Here is an 18,920-nt window from a genome sequence, read left to right on the forward strand (position 1 = left end):
ATACATTGTAAATTGCCTGGTTTTTATTTAAAATATAGTGCTTTTCTAATGCACTTGGGAACTCAGTGTTTCATAGAAAGAATGGGTGTCTGTCTGTAATCTATGACAGACCATTCCTCAACAAGCTGAGGGGACAACCCCAACCATCCTAGGTAGCATCTTGTTGTTTCTCTCTACCTCCTTATGGGAAGGATGATGTTTCATACAACTGTTTATGTGTGTGTGTGTGTGTGTTAAGTAGGGGAAGTGAAAAAAGTTGTATTCCCAAGTGGAAACAGTGAGCCAAAATTAAAATTGTATTGTCCTCCATTCAGGTATTTCTCTGCAGGGAGAATGTGCTATGATTCTTTTTGATTTTACTACCTACTTAATGTTTGTATGTAAGTCAACTAAAGCCATGGCAAATGAGGATTTTATTGTATTAGACCCAGGCTCACTTTACCAATGGATAATCACATCAGTTTATATCAGTTGTCAGTTGTGATAATCACAGCTGACTATCACTCTTGCTTCAGGGAGAAGTCCTCTAAAACCACGTGAGTGTGTGTGTGTGTATTAGGCTGACCTTAAAATATTTGTTGTTGCTGTAAGCATACTGCTAAGATTTGACAGTCAATATTTTTTCAATTGTCTGTTGCATTTTTAAAATTATTGCATTTAAAAATGTGCTTTTGCTCTAATGCAGTTACCTCTCAGCACATCCAAATGGCCAATCTGAGCTCAATTTTGAGGTCAAGTATGAAATATTGCCAAAGTTCCAGATGGATCAAAATCTTATGATCTTTTTCTAAGCACATCCACATTCCCAGTTAGACTATGAATGCACACACAGATTTTCATTTCTATTGCAATTGTGTTTCAAATATCAGTCTCTTTCATAACCGATAATTTCAGAATGACCATACTCAGTTGCCCTAAAATGTTCACGTACAAAAATATTATCTTATTAATTTGCAGTCATATTATAGTTGATTCATCCTTGCAAAAGCTCAGAAAAAGTGACCCTCCAGGATATGTAATATTTTAATCTGGAAGAGCATAAAGCTTCCGTCAAGGCCCATTTTCGCCTTAAGATAAATGTATTTATAGCACAACAATACCCATGGTTCATGGCTGGACATTGTTGCTTTCGGGCATATAATTTCTCTCTAAGACTGAGGATTTTGAGGACAGACTGTTTTTTCTCTCTTGAAGATTAAAAGGGTGTGACACGGTGTGGAGATAGGTGAAAAGGAAAAGTCTTAGTCTTATTTATAGTTCAATTTGAATTTGTATTTATTTTTTTAATGTAGTAATGGTGGTGATGATTATGGGGTGTGTAGCTCGAAATGAGGCATCTGTCTCCTTCTAAGTGCCTGCAAGTTCTACACAGTGCGTTATATACTCGATTTGTCACCAAAAGCAGCTTCCTAGTACATGCACTGTTAGCCTTTGCAGTAATTTCCATAGCTTAGTACTGCAAAATCAACAGTAAAAAACTCTAAAGGATGTTAGCAGTTTAGTACTGTAATTTGCATGTAATTGTGGGAAAATTCCATGAGATTACATTATTTTTACGGTAACTCACCGTACTCATGGAAACAGCTGTAAAATACAGCAAATGTAACAATTGCTGATGTTACTGAGATTATACTATTACACCATCTGGATTTCTGTTGTTTTCTACTGTAGATCTAAGAGTAATTACTTAAATCCTCATTCAGAGTGTATTACTATAAAATGCGATTCACTGTGAAAGTAGTATAACATATAAACTACAATATACAGCACAATTTTTAACTTAAGGAGTAAGTTGCAGCCACACTAAAATTTAATTCCTTGAACTGAATGGAACCTCATATATTAATAAATGTATTTGTTTATTCAAACAATGTGAAACATTATTAATACTATTAATTAATGGTATACTTGTAAGGTTAGTATTGTGATAGAGTCGAGTATATTTTAATTATACTCTTGTAGACATTATGACATTATGCTATTTTTTTTAATTTATTTTTTTTATTTTAAGTATTTATTGTCATTGTCAGAGAACAATGAAATTGCGTTTGGAGCTTCCGTACAACCCATAAATACAATAATAAAGAAAATAATAAATACCCCTTAAAACCCAAGTGTAAATATTTAACCCAGTGTGACTCCAGTGCAATAAGACAATCCTTAGCAACAACATGAGAACATGACAAGTAATGTTCATAAGAAATTCAGACAAAGACCTGAGAAACATGACAAAGTACAACAATGCAACCCATTCAATATTATTGTACTGTGAGATATGATGTCAGATATGATAGTTATCTATTTAAGAAAGAGGGGGGGGGGGGGGGGGGGACAGGAGGGGGAAAGAGAATAAAGATATGATGCACCAATGCAGACCAGCTCAGTGCTATTAAAAAGTTGGATATGGTTATTGTCCGTGAGAGGGGGGCAGAGAGTTCAGAAGCCTCACAGCCTGTGGATACAGGCTGTTGGCCAATCTGGATGTTCTGGCCTGTATAGACCTGTACCTTCTCCCTGAGGGCAGCAGGTGGAAAAGGTGGCGCGCAGGGTGATGTTGGTCCCGCAGGATACTATGCACCCTCCTCAGACAGCGAGTGGGGAAGATATTACTAATCTCTGGCAGACTTGTTCCAATAATTCTGCCAGCTTCTTTCACCACCCGCTGGAGTGCTTGCTGATCGGCCTTGGTGCAGCTGGGGAACCACACTAGAAATCCATACGTCAGAACACTGCTGATGGCACAGTTGTAGAAGTTCAACATCAGAGATCTGGGAATGTGTGCGCTCCGCAGTCTCCTCAGGTAGTAGAGGCGCTGTTGGGCCTTCCGTGCAACTGAGGTGATATGGTTGCCCCAGGACAGGTCCTCGGTCACAGTTACCCCCAAGAATTTGACCGATGCTAGTACAATTATGGTGAACAAAAAGTACATCTAAAAGTTAATTTCAAGAATACTGTTATGTACTAAAACGGGGGCCAATATAGTCCCAAGAAGCATTATAAGTATACGTACTAGGTAAGGTATACTTGGGAAATATAATTGAAGTATACTTATTTTTTGTATGGCCAGCAACAAAAACTAATGGCTACATTTAGAGTAATGTTTAAAAATGACTTCATTTAGCAGGCTGTTCCTTTTTTTCTCTTCTTATTCTTTCTTATACTGGACCTTCATTTGTTTTGTATAAGATGGTACTTTTTAAGACACCTCTGCCTAACTACAGTGAACTAACCTAATAATATGCTCTGGTCGTCATTTTACACAAGTTAAGGTGTCACATCCATGAAACCTACACCACTAACCAGCATCAGTCCTACAACTTCACTCTCAAAATTAATAAATTCTGGGACAAGCAGAAACTGTATTTTTAGCGGTGCATTTTGTTGCAGGCCAGACTGCTATTAAATGCACTCTCCTGAAGAAATAATTCCTTTGTAGCACCACTTCGTCTTGGTTCAGAAGAGATGTCCTGGATATACGTGATAATGTAACACATTATCACAGTTTAGCGCGTTGGGTTGTTTTTTTAAAGCGATTGTTACGTTTTTAAAGCTTTTTAATGTGACGGGTGCGATAGCCGACACCACACCTTCACCTGACGTACAACGTGACGTATGACGCACACGTCGGGTATTCACTTTCAAAACAACAATGGGGATAGAAAATAGAAAATATTGCTCGAGGTGGTTAATGCTCCTTTCGCTGGTTGCCAACCACCATTAAATAACAACAAGAAGAAAATATTGATCTGCTTCTCTTAGTTTTGCACGTTTAAGCTGCAATTCAGACTCAAACAAAGCTGCAAAGCAGGAGAACATGGCCACCAACTATTCTGTGCCATAGATCCAGTTCGCTGCAGCACAGAGTGATGATGAGACCGTTAACATGTGCAACTTAGAGGTAGTCAGAGGTAACTGGATGTTCAATCGGGTTAAATGCAAGGTTGATTGGATTATATCCGAAGATCATATGCTATTCGTGATAACTCTGCTAGACTCCAAATTGCTCGTCCATGCGGGAGTATCTCAAAATTAAATGAAACCACTTAACACTTTTTCCCTAAAACGGACTGACATGGGACACATTAAAGTTGGATCGGAACCAGCTAATCAGTCTGAAGGTAAGTGTTTTTTTCACTTATTCGAGAGAAGTCCGAAATGCGTTCTTATTACTGTTTGTTTTGACTTTTAAGCTACCCTACCAGGATATTTTCATTCAAATGCTAAGACAAAATGTCAATATCTATGAATGTGGAGACTCAAAAGACTAGTTAGGTAATAGTTGCCGATGGATTTATGAGACTTGATAGAAACTTGGACGTTTGCAACAGGTGAATCGGTGAACTACCGAGGTTGCGCCCAAATGCTTAAAGCTGTTAGCTGGTCAGTGTTTCCAGGTGTGCTTGTACTACCTGTACGGTGCGGAGTGCTGACTAAGTCATGTTAAACCCATTAAAGCGTCGAGCTCAAATATCTTTTCATTTTTCTGCACTGTTCTCTTGTCGGCACACATTTTCTGTTTATTGAAGCCTTTTGTGAATAATTTTGATCATGTAAAAACTGGGAATTGGTCCCTATTGACAATACTCTTATTTTTTGTCATTTAGGAAAGGTAATTGGTCACTGAACTTTTTGCAACTATGTGTATTTCTAAATTTTGTGGCTTCAGTGCACATTTATATTGTTCAGTTTGCATGTTAAAAGCCTGCCAAGCACCCCAAGGTTGATTATGCTTGGTAAGAAGTCATTTATGAAATAGAGCTGATTAGACCATATTAAAATTTCTGTTTGGCACAGGAGCTTTTCGTGGACACAGGTATCCAGTCTCTGTTTTGTTAGCTCAAATTTCTGTAATTTCCTTTATAAACCAAGGTTGTTGGACAAGTGTCTCAGTGAATCCAGCAAAGTAACAATATCAAATTTCACATTACATATTACCGATCAACACTGTAGTCTAGCTACACCAACAGCAGAAATACTGAAGTTAATACTGTAAAGTTTAACAGCAGCACAAACTATAAACTCCAAAATAACCATACAGTTGATTCATCTCCGGTAATTTAACTGGGCTGACTGTTTGTTAGGTGTGTTTAATGTGCAGAATAATTCCCAATTATGTACAATTATAATATGTTAAAACGGACTTATGTACATAAGGCCATTAATAATTAACTGTACATAGCTATTTGCTTTATGACTATCTAGACAGTGTGAAGAAGTGAAATATTGAAATTATTTTATGTTGCATAATGACAACATGTTGCCCCTATACATTTAAGGACAAAGTTCAATGACCGCCACCTGCTGCATGGTGAGTGCAGAGGGGCGTGTAATTGTTGAGCTGGACAAAGAGAACATCTTTGCTGATGCAATGTCAGTCTTCTTTGGTTCATTCTATGTATTGAACCTGGAATACCAGGAGTCAGTGTGTACAAGGATTTTTGTAAGGATAAACCCTGAAGAGGGAACAAAATGTACCTCCAAGGTTGGGACAAGCAGAAGGACTGGGACCACTGTGAAGCGAAAGGTTGTTCACATTAACCCTCATGTCACAACTTTCCTCCAGCGGCATACTGTATTTGAGTGGAGAACTTCAAATTAGGTAACTGTTTTTGCCATTTTTAGTGAATTTCTTGTATAATTTAAGTGACCAATGTGTTGTTACCTGTGTCTCCACAGATGATCCATGGCCCATGCTTTCTGGACATTTACACAAGACGAACAACAATGAAGACAAGCTCTCTTGCAACTCTTGCAAGACGCTGTCTCTGTCCAATAGGTTTTTTGAGTGCAACAGTTTTGATTTTTTTTCCTTCTTTTACCCGTTTGTTAAAAATTATTTCAGCTACTTACACTTTAATTGTCACATGTATTGGCTCACCCTACAAATCAGTGAACAAGATCAGGGTTCAGTGCAGGTCAGTCAAGTTCCTTCACACCACACACGCTCATCCATGTCGTTGTGGACCCTGTTTTGTGCATTGATTTGGTGGTGTGAGCCAGAATTTTGGACAAAGTGTATATAAAGGCAGAAGTGTGGGGCTTGATATTATATTCATTACAATTCAGTTTATTTGTATGGTGCCAACAAAATGAATGCCAAGGCACTTCACATTGTAAGGTTTAAGACCCTACAAAATATAACTAAGAAAACCCAACACTTGAGCATATGTTGTCTGCCATGATATGGCTATGATATAATATCGTTATTGTTTGTACAACCATCTGAGAAAATAATGGATTACATGGTTTAGTAAAAACAAGTGCTTCCTCAATGAAAATATGTTTTCAGTTCTTTTCAGTTTTTGATTTTGGAAATGTGTATTTCAGCAGGGAAAAATCAGAATTGAAATAAAGTGGTGTAAAGCACATGAATTATATTTTGTGTGTGTGTGTCTATCTATCCATCCATCCATCCATCCATCCAATTTTTTTGGAACCCTCCAGTCTCTTACAGTATGTTACTGTTAACTGAAATTACGGTAAATTACGACCTGTTAAACAGTAAATGACCGCCTGTTGGGACACGGTATCCTCTAGCAGAGATGAATATTTTTGGTACTGATGATGCGTGATAACGGTAAGTTACTGGTTAATATATTGCAGTTTATTACCTTGCAGCGGGCTTACAGTGACATACCGTGAATAAACGGTAGTATACCAATTTCTTAATCACAGTATGATGTTACTTTGTTGACGTAATTTACGACATAACGACATAACGGTATCTCACTGGCGTCACTGTCGCCAGTGAGATACCGTAAAAAAGGCTACGGTGCGTTACCATAATTTGTCCAAGAGTATTATACCACACCAGCAAAAAACGGTATCATCCTGCAGAACTGTAAGCTACCGTAACACGGCGTCACGGTATGACGCTGGCAACAGTGACGCCAGTATGTTACCGAAAAGTGGCGATGAAAAGTCTAACAGTGTGTAAAGTAACTTGTAGCATTGCGTAGCATTGTTGCAGGGCACCTTAAAGATGTGGCTTGGAGGAAATGCAGGTTTGATTAATATTCAATGTGGTTTAATAGGGTGTTTATATACAAATAAATCTGTATTGGTGCAGCTATTTCTACTGTTTTTCACAGCTGACTTGCAAAAATCTGATGGCCCAACCGATGGCACTAATTAGCCACAATATTAAAACCCACTTACCTAATATTGTGTCCAGATAATGTACTGATTTATTGGGCATGGACCCGTGGTCCTCTGGGTGTGTCCTGTGATGTTTGGTACTAGGATCTTTGCAGCAGAATCTCTGGTATTATGTGGGAAGCTCTTGTGTATCCCTATGACACTTGATAAGAAATTTGTAGCAGCCATTATCTTAGGTGTTTTGTTCTTGAACAGTTTTGTGTGTGTGTGTGTGTGTGTGTGTGCGTGCGTGCGTGTGTGTGTGTGTGTGTGTGTTCTGCAGGTGGAGAGAGCTCCAATCAGAGTGCAATGTCATTGGGTTGTGCTTGGTTTATAACATAAAAAATTGAAGCCATTAAGATTTAGCCGTTTAAGTTTTTTAAGGCTTGCAAAAAAAAGCATATGGTCAAATACCTGATTTCAGTAAATCACATTCAAAGATTTAACTTTAACTAGTTTAGCACATTCTCTTTTTCTTCGACTTCAGCTTACAGTAAATTTCAAACAGTCCCTTACTATTGTCACGGAAGATCGTTACTTAGAGTTGGATGTAATCAATAGCACGCCGTATCTGACTTATTGATAGGCACGCATGAATTTTAATATGATATTCTGCCTGAGCATTTGTTTTACTTTTAATTTGGTTACAGTTGCAGGACATCTAGCATAAACCTAACTGCTGTGCCTCATAAATTTGTAAAGTGAACAGTAACGTCGGTTGGCTGAACTGTAGTAAGGAGGCAGCACCTTTTTATGCCTTCAATGCACGGTCAGTGCAACTGAAATAAAAGCCCAGTTACCCGATGAATCTATTGGCTAGAAGGCTTCAGGTTCCTGCGCACTGGCGATGAACCACTCTCATAAACGGTGCTCACAGTGACTCCACACACAAACCAGACGGCGTGGGAACATGTCGCAGTACACGCTGGCAGGTAGGAAATGTTCGGTGTCTTTGTAGATTTTACTAATTTTGTCAATGAACAGTCTGTGTTTGCTTTAATTTGTACCTTAGTCCCGATGGTCTATTCTTCAGACAGGGAAAAATATCAGAGCATAACATCGTTTTTTTTTTTTTTATTTGCTTGCTTGTTTGTTTGTTTTTTCCACTTATGGCTGTTAAAAAGATTTCAAACACGAAAAATAACCGAGAGGAAAATAGAAACAGCTTTAAAAATCAGTTTGTTTTTGCATTGATACATGAACTGCAAAAACAGAGTGGGAACATATCCTGGTTACAGTTGTTTTAGATAATTTGGTATGCCGAGAAAACAAACAAATGGATAAATAAATAAATAACAATAAAAAAAAAAACCTAGGAAGTACAGTGATCTTAATTCAGTTATTTGCATGCCATTTAAAATGTTTAGTGTAGGATTAGCTATGATGCATACCATGTCAAAATGCACACACATCCTTCAGGATTAAAAAAAAAGAAAAAAAGAAATCTGCATTAAATGCTGATTTATCTCTACTCAGGTTTCACCATTACATCATTTGGTTGGCAATAATGTCCACTGGCTGGTCAGGCTGACTCATATTTTAGAGCAATCCCATCAGCCTTTAATTTTCAACATCACTGCTGCATCCACCCACTCTGTACTGTCATGACTGAGGCAGAGTGAGGAGCTCCCTGCTCCTGGACTTTGACAGGGCTGAAATTGATCTGCATTGATCTGGGATCACAAACACTTGCTTTGATTGTGATCCCATCTTAATGTAATAAGTGAATAATTGTGGTAAGTAATAATTGTGGCGTTAAAGGGTGCAGAGTGCGTTGACTCTCTAAGTCTCCTGTGATAAGCAATTTTATAGATGTGAGGGAGACACTCCTTTTGGGGGTAAGACCGTAACACCTCTTCATAGCAAAACTGTGGTGGACCTACTCTTAATACTTTCAAAAACACAAGTAATGGTTTACTGTTGGCATTGTTGGTTGTTTACCTCATAATAATCATGCTTACTGCCCTGTCCACGAGTGTGTTTGATGCATGAGTCATCTCAATACATTATCCCATTATCTGACATTAAATCAGCATCAGGGCTCTGTTTTAACAGCTTCAGTCTGTGGTTGTTTTGATATTCTTTCATGTTTTAAAGGTGTTTAAAACACCAAAGTGGACTTTTAGCTCATCATAATAACTTGATGCAAAAGAAAGGTGATGTTACAGTATGCAATAACCTGTTTTATTTTTTAAACATGGATGCTTCTAAGATAAATAAAAACGGAAATAACTGATCTTACAGCAGTGCAGTGCTCCCTCGGATCAAAAATGCAACTACAACAATATAAATTATACCGTTATCATGATGACAATTCCTCCAGAATGCAGCCACAACAAGATGTTTTGCAGTAACTTTGTTTCTAATGAATATGCCTTCAATTTTCTGAGCCTTCAGTCAAACAAAATCATTTGCTTCACGTTTCAAATACCTGTATCTATACCTTTGTGCTTTGATTTCCTGTTCCTTTCTAGTTTTTGCATTTTTACGACATAATATTAATGTTTTATATTTATACCTTTTTTCTAGTTCACTTGCAGATCCTGCTGGCTGTGGGTCTAGCTGTATTCTGCTATTGTCTAGTTCTTGGCTGCATCCTTTGCTATCGCAAAAGGAAGAAAGCCTCATTGGAGGACAAAGAAGCAGTGTTTTTGTCTCCTCATCCTGCAGAGTGTGTGACTGTGACACTGACTCCTTCTCCCTGTACGCAAATTGTGAAACAGCAATATGAAGAATTGGATGGGGATGTGTTTGAATTTTCTTTCTCTAAGAGCAGCTCTTCTCCCTCTGAAGATGACCTCACTGCTCTGCCCTGTGACTCCAGCCCTACCAGGTCAGCTGACCTGGTAAAATCTCCTAGATCTTCTTTTCCACTGCGGCACCTCAGCACTCCTGCAGTTCCCTGTTCACCCAATAAACCTCCAAGACATGGCCGAGCCTCTTTGCCTTCTCTCACCAGGTTGAGTTTTGTGTCTAAATCCCGTCGAGCAATCGGCCGGCGCTGCACTGTGACTGGTGAAAATTTTATTTACAGTGAGAGCAGTTGTCTGACTGCAGGCACCGTCAGACCTCCTGTGGAGGAGGGAGAACCTTGTCCATCACAGTATGGCTCTAACTCTCTCTCCCCTCCCAAACCAGCTCCACTCCTTCACTTCTCCGTGGTCTTCTCTTCTGTTTGTGGCACCCTGGTGGTCAACATCCTAGGTCTCTTGGGGGGCAGTCGAAGGCGCAGTGGGGTGTTTGTTAGGGCAAGCCTTCCTCCACTTTGCCCTTCCCCACAGCAGATATCCTCACGACGGCGCAGCCTCAGCCCAGAGCTCCACAACCAGAGCTTTGCACTGCAGGTGAGCTCTGTGGAAGAGCTGCGGACCTGTACCTTGAAACTGGCTGTCTACAGTAGGGACTTCTCTGGTCTAAGAGAGGCTGCGCTGGGGATAGTGGAGTTGCCTTGTGAGAAGTTGGACTGGGAGCCTGACATTGCTACCACCTACACCAGGCAGCTCAGCCCAACTAAGAGCAAGCTGAAAAAGGTATATGGTGAGATGATTTGATCATGAAATTTGTTTGGCATAGGTATTACAATTACAATTAAAAAAGGGGCAATGCAAGTCCCAAAACACAACAGATTGTACATAAAAGCTTCTCTGAGCCTTATGCTTGTAGAAAGTGACTTTAAACACTTGAACTTGAGATTAAAAGAGACCTAAAATAAATGCACAGTACCAGGGAGCATAGTGAAATACCATAGAGAGTATGTGGTAATGCTTTATCTGGTAACAAAACCAAACAAATGAATTTTTTTTAAATATCTCCTAACAGCATTCAGGACTTTTTTCCTTCAGTGGGCTGGTTTCAGTCATTATGCAAATGTAGTGTTTATAAGATTGGGGAAACCTGCAGTCAGCTGAGACTGAAGAAGTCACTTGGATGAGTGACGAAACGTTTCTCCCACTAAAAAACGCTACGGCCAGATGAACAGAATCAACTTTTGGAGACATTCAGGACTTTAGAACTTCAATAGAAATAAAGAGCACAAAGTAAAGAGTTACATCTGAAACTGTCTCTTCGCCACCTGTGTTTGCTTAGAAAGTATGAAGCTACAGCCAGCAGATGGTTAGTTTAACAGAAATCAAAGGGAAAACAGACAAAATGACTGGACTGCTCACTCAAACTAAGACGCAACAATTTCCTAATGAGTATATGGGTTCTATTGCTCTCCAGTCATATTAAATGCAATTTAATGCAGATTTTGCAAATTATAATCAAGCAGGAAATAGTGCGGCCTGCTAAAGGTGGACACCTGGGTGGGGAGTGTCCTTGAGTACTTACCCAGGTTGGCATTTTGGTAACCACCAAAATCTAGGGCAGTTAACAAACCAATGCCAATTGTTTAGATACATGACTACAACTATACACATGATCAGTGATGGTATGTTAGAGGGGGTAGTTATAAACTCTCTCCATTGCTTCCTGCAAGTGATTCTATTTTAGATTTTCTCGGTTCATTTAGCTGCCGTTTTTACAGTTCAAGTGTAAAGGCATTTTTAGTGATTAATTTTCTGTAAATCTTGTGAAAATACTATTATTACAATATATATGTGTGATGAAAGTCAGATATTGTAGCAGCCCTGGGTGAACGTTTGTTTTCAGTGAAAAAAAGCAACATTATACATGATATGACACATCAAAGTCTGCAGAACAGTTGGTTCCTCACATATGCTGCATGTGTAGCTAAATTAAAAGTACTGTGTCTGCCCTAACTCAGTCAAAATTTCTATCAGGTAAATTTCAGTCAAATCCATAAAGAAAAAAAGCATCAAATGGGACAAAATAGGAGAACAGCACATTGAAAAGAGACCTGCTGTGGGCTGTGTCAGGCGTCTGAGCTTTTTAATAGGCTCGTGTTTCTGATGTATCTATTTCTGTGGGACTGTAACTGATTTTTGGGGTCACTGACCATACTTTTGTTCTCCTGGTTTCATTGACTTGATAGTATAATTTCAGTCTCCATTTTCATTTGATTTAATAGACAGGAAAACTACACTTCAGTCATAAATAACACATATCATGGTTTTCCCATGAAGGAATGTAGCATCTAATCAGCTCTCCCATTAGCCTGTTTTTCCACTGTTGTTAGTCATGGTGACGCTGTTGTTCGCCACTGCAGAGCAAACAAGTAGAGTGCAGCAAATGGGCAGTGTGCCCACGCTGTGGCCTCTGCGGCTCTGCTGATACTCTGCCAGGAGACATTAATAACAAGCTTTTGAAGGGAGGTGAGCCTAGTGTTTCAGGTCACACTGAGACGTGCTGGATTCTCTTGGGGTGTGCCAACTTGCTTTTTACAGTAAAGTGACAATCAGCTGGGTGGACCCACCTCAGTCTCTCACCTTTATACCTGATTCAAACTCTCCACATAAACACACCTTTACCTTCCTCTTTCTTAGTAACAGCAGCTGCCTGGCACAAAGGTGTGTGCATACAAAGTGGGAGTTTACTTAGAAAAAACACAGCTGCTCAGCAATCTGAATAATTCTTGTGTATTCTTGTTCATGTATATATCGACTGTGCACTGGAAACTGTAGAAATGTTCTGCATAGATAGTAAAGGGCCAGTTTTCTTAATCGGTGTAATGGGATCAGCTGAAATATTGCTAATCATTCATCTGCATTGCCTTAGTTATTTTGACATTTTATGGGAATGAGGGGTTGAACTTGGCAGTAGTTCAAGCAAAAGTGGAGTGATCAGGATGATCTGCAAACTTTGATTTTTTTCTTGTAAATGCACTCTTTGTTTTCACTTTAAATCACAGTCCTGTAGCATTCCTGGCAAATTTCCACTTTCTCCAGTCGCTGAGTATAGGAAGAGAAAAATAAATAACATTAAGGAAGCCTTTCTGAAAAACAAACACAAAACCAAATAAACAAAACAGAGAACTGTTTTTCTTGCTTAGCTGGCATTAGTAGCAGAAAGCTGCAGAGTTGGAGTTTCACATAATATTTCCCACCAGGATGCAGAAAGTCTACAAAAATAATCTAAGTATCGTATTGTATTGTATCACTGCATCAGTAAGCTGTTACAATTAACTTATTACTTTCCCTTTAATGTAATGCAACTTCTTGTTACATAGCAAATAACCTTTCAGCTACTGGGGGGCAAAAAGCATTCATGTTACTGAAAGAAGGTTAAAAGTGCAAACTCTCACAAATGGAAAGTGACCTTTTTACTTTATAGGTTTAAGGTTAATAGTGTTGAACTGGTGTAAAACATAGATTTTTTCCTTTCTTATAAGCACTACCTGATGTTCCCAAGTGTGTCACTAAGCTTGGAGGGCCGGTCGAGTGAGCGAGCACTACACCTGTGGGTGAAAGAGTACTTTGAGGCAACTTTTGTGTGATGTCCCGCTCTATGGTATAAATAAACCTGAATTTATCTGATGTAATGGGAAGCTAATATAAGTTGTTGCTTACAGAATATCAATGTGCAGTCAATTGTTCCTACTTATACACAGAAATTGGGTTGGAGGAAAATATTTCAGAGTCTCTTTAGGCATCTGTTTTTTGGAGATTATTGGATGATTCATAGAATCTGTTTGTTATATAACTCGAGATGATTTACAATTAAGAAGAGACTTTCATAGTCTGTTTGCAAAAATAACAGCCAGAAAATTACATAACGCAATGTTTTCATGTAAAATATATTCTGTGGGTGGAAAAGAATTTGCTTTGGGATTTTTTTAATTACAGAGAAAATTAAGTATTTTTATACAATGATATAGTTGCAAAACTTGATTATGGAACTGACTCCCAAACAATCTCATATTTGCATTAACAATGTAAATCACATATTGTAATCCTGAGTTGTGAGACCTCTGTTCTATTTTACACTTCAAGGATTTTCTTTCTCCAAAAATTCTGATAAAAATATTTGTGTAGGCTTCCTGAAGGGACGGCCTACACAAGCCCAATGGCTTCAAACTAATGATGAACATTTGTTGAACATTTAGTAAGCTGTCTTTAAACAGAGTATAAAATGACCAATACTTTTTGAAAAGACCAATTGTGTCATGAAACTGTGTTATGATCTTCTGCATTTTTTTTTTAAATTAATTTTTGGACTCTGCTATAGTAGCTTTGCATAATTCACAGTTCAAAATAATCCTTCTCTATCTCCGACTGGGACTGATTCCTATAAGGTGACCCTCTTCTTAAAAGCCAACAGCAGTTGGGTGGGACTGCTACGTTTACAGCCAGAGCTGTAATGACCATATTAATTATATTCTATTCTAAAGATATCACATAGTGCAAGAGTAGAACTGATCTAAAACATTTAGAACAGGATAAAGCTGGGAATTCATTTTTAATTTCAAAGTCTATAAGTGAAATCAGTTGAGAGAGCTGCAAGTACTTCTGCAATGTATCCAATGATGACGAGGCAGAAAAGGAGAAAGTGTTCTTTCCAAGTTCTGCACAAACTGATGGAACACTGAATGTAATGAATTCCTGAGACTGTAGACCATGACTAAGACTCAGATTACATGTTTATGTAACATGTAATCTGATAAATAAGAGGCGAGCATGCAAATAGATTTATAGATAAAATTAAACCAATGAACCTTCCTGCAAATGGGGAATGAGGACGAGTCAACAGTCCAAAAGTCCAAAAAGTCCAAAAGATGGAGAGAATGAGCCGAGGCATTCATATAAATTATATAACCATAATCCAAGAGGGGTTAAAAGGTGGTAGCATCAAGCCTTTTTCCTTGTAGTGAAAGAGAAATAAGATGCATTTCAGAAAAAGAACCCCAACTTCAGCCTAAATTTTAGTTGACTTTTGTGGTCTTTCATGCCCTTTGGTTTTGCTCAGATGACCGGTGTATTCCTTATTTTTTAAAAATCCACCAGGTTGTTTATTTGATGGCCCTCACTTGCACTTATATTTCTTTGTAACCTTATATTCAAATAACAGCTGCTACTGTAAATGCACTAGAAGCTTAGAATCAACCCCAGATCTTTTTTCTGCTTATTTTGCCAATAATGTGGGGACATGCCTCACTGCACCCTGAAACTGCTTTTCAGTCAATTGTTCAATTTTTTTATGCTCTGAAAACTGGGTACTATGTGTAAAAATGTTTGTAATTCCTAAACAGAAAAAAATAATTGTTAGATCCATTGAGAGGCAAAAATGTGTCATCGTCCAAAAATTTATGGATCTAACTACAGTACATGTTTGACAGAAAATCAGAAAAGGAAGGATAAACCTTCCCACAAGGCAGTGCTACTGAGTGACAGTGTTAGTGACAGTCAGAGGTAGTGAACCAAAACTCACTTGTTGAATGAAATTGACTTCACACTCTGCTACCCAGCATCAGCAAGTCGCTGACGGGCTAACACAGCAGCTTGACAGCAGAATGTGACTCACCAACCCCTAACCAATGAAAGCTAATGAAAGCTGACATGAAGTCAGATTAAAATTTGTATCAGATTTAAAGGTGAGATATTGCTTCTATTCACAGTGTATGGATGTCTTTATTGTTTAAGAATGACTGGTCAAATGGAATCCTCAAGCATGACAGCTGCACACAAAAGACAACCTCTAATATCGATGATTTGATTTAAGTGACTGAAAAAGTGACGTAGATTTAGCCCTGCTGAGTTCCTCTGGCAGGTGAACCCAAGATGTCGTATGATGTTTTGCAGAAACTCATTCAGATTTCAATTTCTGACCTGTTCCTTTATATTAACAGGCAATGATTCATAGCAAACCCCATTGATTGAGAACTAAAACATTGATTTTCACAGATCTGAGCCTTACTGCTTTGATCGACTCACTCAGTGATAGCACTATAGAAGCATATTCATGAGTACTTCTGGTTTTACTGCTTGAATCACCTCTTTCCCTTGGTTTTTATCCACAGTTCCCCAAACAGATGAAGCAAACATCTGCTGAGTGAAAGAAAACTTTTCCCTTCTTCCTAAGCCTCACATTTCTATCTCTTCGTCTTTCCGTCCTTTCTACCCTTAGAGTGTGAGTTCTCAGGAAACGCTGGGCCGCAGGAAGAGCTCTGTGTGTTTGCCACGGGCTTTGGGGCAACTGTTCATCCTGCTGCAGTACCAGACACTGGCCCAGCGCATCAAGGTGATGGTTCGAAAGGCTGAGAATCTGGCCAAGCTCACAAGGATCCCAGGAGCTCCAGGTGAAGACTACACTCATACCTTTATCCATTCATCCATTCTGCTGGCTAAAGCCTATCCCAGCTACCATAGAGTGAGGGGCAGGATATACCCTAGACAGTTTGCCCGAATGTCGCAGGACTAACACAGAGAGACAGAAAACCATTCACTCTGACACTCACACCTATGGGCAATTTAGAATGTCCATTTAAAACTAACACCACTAATTGCATGTCTTTGGGCTGTGGGAGGAAGCATCATACCTAAATTACAAAATAGACTATTTTTGCCATTGCCTTCCTTAAAGCCCGATTTTAATCAAAACCATAATTAAAAGACACAAACACTGACTATTGGTGGGAAACTCGTGATAACTCAGCTCACAGTTAATTGATGTCACTGTCAGGTGCCATCAAATAACAGCAGCACTTTATTTGATAAGTTAATGGATTATTATCTCTGGATGTGAAGTACTGGTTTTCTGCCAGATACCTGTATCATCTTTAATTTCACACTAAAGTGCCCCAAACTGACTAACTAACCCAACTACATTTTGAGGCAAGTGAAAACAATGAAGTAATCTGCCTCACTTTACAATAATTTTGTATAATTTGCTTACTTTATCAAAGCCTCTGACCTTGTGCATTTTATGTTTTTTACTCTGTAGGCATTTGGTATTACCTTTGAGAAATTCCTCCCAAAACGCTGACCCCAAATTAAATCTGTTTAATCCTAAAGATTACCAAAAGCAACAAACGTTTTGTCCTGCTCGTCCTGCTCTGCTTGTTTTTTGTTTTAAAAAAATAAGTGGTTCAGTGTGAATATCACAATACTGAAGGCTTCTGTAATAATTAGATAGTGTAATATTAATGTTGTTTTAGTAATAAGGTGGCAGAGTGGTGCACTGGAATGCAGTGCAATGTTTCTTCGTTCCTGACTGGGTTTTCTGCCACAGTCCAGGGATATGCTTGTTAGGTTAATTGGTCACTGCTCAAGATTATAATTATAATGACATTACTGCTCATAAATTTGCCTAAGGTGTGGATGTGAGAGTGTGTGGTTGTCTGTTTCTTGTGTTATGTCTGTGATGGACTGATAACCTGTCTAGAGCGTACCCTGCCTTTTGATCTGTGTCAGCTGGTAGAGGAAAGAAGGAAAAAAGACAACTCTACCCATCCTCAACAAAGCTAGCTCACAAGTGTGTTATGAACATTTTCTTATATGTTAAGTGTGGATTATTAACCCTTTCATACATTTTGCATTTAAAAAAATTGCATATAGTTTTCTCTGCACTGAGCAGTAAAAAGATTAATTGCCCCAAAAAGTAAATGTTTGTATTTTTTAATATACAAGTCACACACACTCTACTGCCTGGCTGGTTATGATCTGATTAGTCTTCCGTCCCTATGCCCAGATCAAAGCCCCTTGAGGCAACTGTTGTTGTGATTTGGCATTATATAAATAAAATTGAATCGAATTTAATACATCAGAGGACCAATTTGGACCCAAGGACCACAACCAGTTTCCTCTGGCTTCACTCTTGCCCAGTGGTGTCGGTGAGACAAGCTGGTGAAGCACTTTGGGCATGGGGACCAGGGATCTCACTTCACTTTCACTGTGCCTTGGGATTTCGCTGGACTCTTTGATTCACATGTACTGTAAACTTTTGAAGCCTTAGTCTATGTTTTTACTGCCCACCTCATTTTCAAAATGATATAACCCCGGACAATCCAAATTTACAAACCAAAAAGATAGTGAACCCTTATAATAATCATAACATTTTTTAAAATATATTTTAATAGTCCAGAAAAAATACTAATAAAATGTAATGCCTGATCGCTCTGTGGTGTATTGAAGTAAACCATAATAAAGGGTTAAATTTCCCATTAGCACATTGTAAGTATACAGATCTATTGTTCTGTCTCCTGTTTGCCCATCTATGGTCAGACAGACCGGATCTCTGATTGGTTTGTTATATAATCAGATTAGGAACAAATCGCCCTGGTGTCATTTCCCCCCGTCTGTGCCATCCGATTTAAAGCCTCGCTGAAGAGCAGAGGAGGAAGTAGGAAATTGTGTCAAAGTAAAAACAACAACCTAAACTGACACTTTGAAGCATAAAGTCAGTTATGTGTTTCTTGTGAGCTTTAACATCAAATCACCCGTGTCAAATATATGAATGTAAATGGGCTTTGCACATGCACGATTGCACATTGCTTTTAGTTTTAGTAAATCGAATTAGTACGCTTGACTGGATTATTGAGATTATGTATTTATAAGTGATCATGCAGATACGCAACAGTTAGAGAAGAGAGGAGAGCAGAGGGAATTTTAAGGATATAAATAAACTGTTGCAAATCATTTTATGTGAATCTAGCAACACAGCCCTGCAGTGAGGTTGCTTTGGTTTGTTAGCACCAACTGAAAATGTTCCTGTAACTGATGTTTGCTGCTCCTTTTTATTTGTTGACCTTTCTAGAAAGGAAATGTAATTTAATAAACTGATTCAATCTGATTATAATCATAACTAAGGATGTAATTTTATTCCAACAGACCACTATGTTGTCATTAACTTGCGTCAGGATGGGAAGGTAATTGGTACTAAGGAGACTA

The 18,920-nt window shown here is 38.5% G+C and overlaps 1 protein-coding gene across 1 annotated transcript in view; it reads left to right on the plus strand.

The window, feature by feature from the left end:
- The first annotated feature begins 7,739 nt into the window (after window positions 1-7,739).
- Window positions 7,740-18,920, plus strand: part of LOC146393255 (synaptotagmin-5) — a 12,256-nt gene continuing 1,075 nt past the window's right edge. The window contains exons 1-4 of the mRNA XM_084928590.1: window positions 7,740-8,069; window positions 9,667-10,667; window positions 16,159-16,330; window positions 18,861-18,920. The exon at window positions 18,861-18,920 is cut by the window's right edge and continues 107 nt beyond it. Of these exons, the coding sequence (XP_084784716.1) occupies window positions 8,048-8,069; window positions 9,667-10,667; window positions 16,159-16,330; window positions 18,861-18,920 (1,255 nt within the window). The 5' untranslated portion in view covers window positions 7,740-8,047. The remainder of the gene's footprint in view (window positions 8,070-9,666; window positions 10,668-16,158; window positions 16,331-18,860) is intronic.

Source organism: Perissodus microlepis, chromosome 1, assembly GCF_051167445.1.
Source record: "Perissodus microlepis isolate ML-2025 ecotype Zambia chromosome 1, ASM5116744v1, whole genome shotgun sequence".
Classification (NCBI taxonomy): Eukaryota; Metazoa; Chordata; class Actinopteri; order Cichliformes; family Cichlidae; genus Perissodus; species Perissodus microlepis.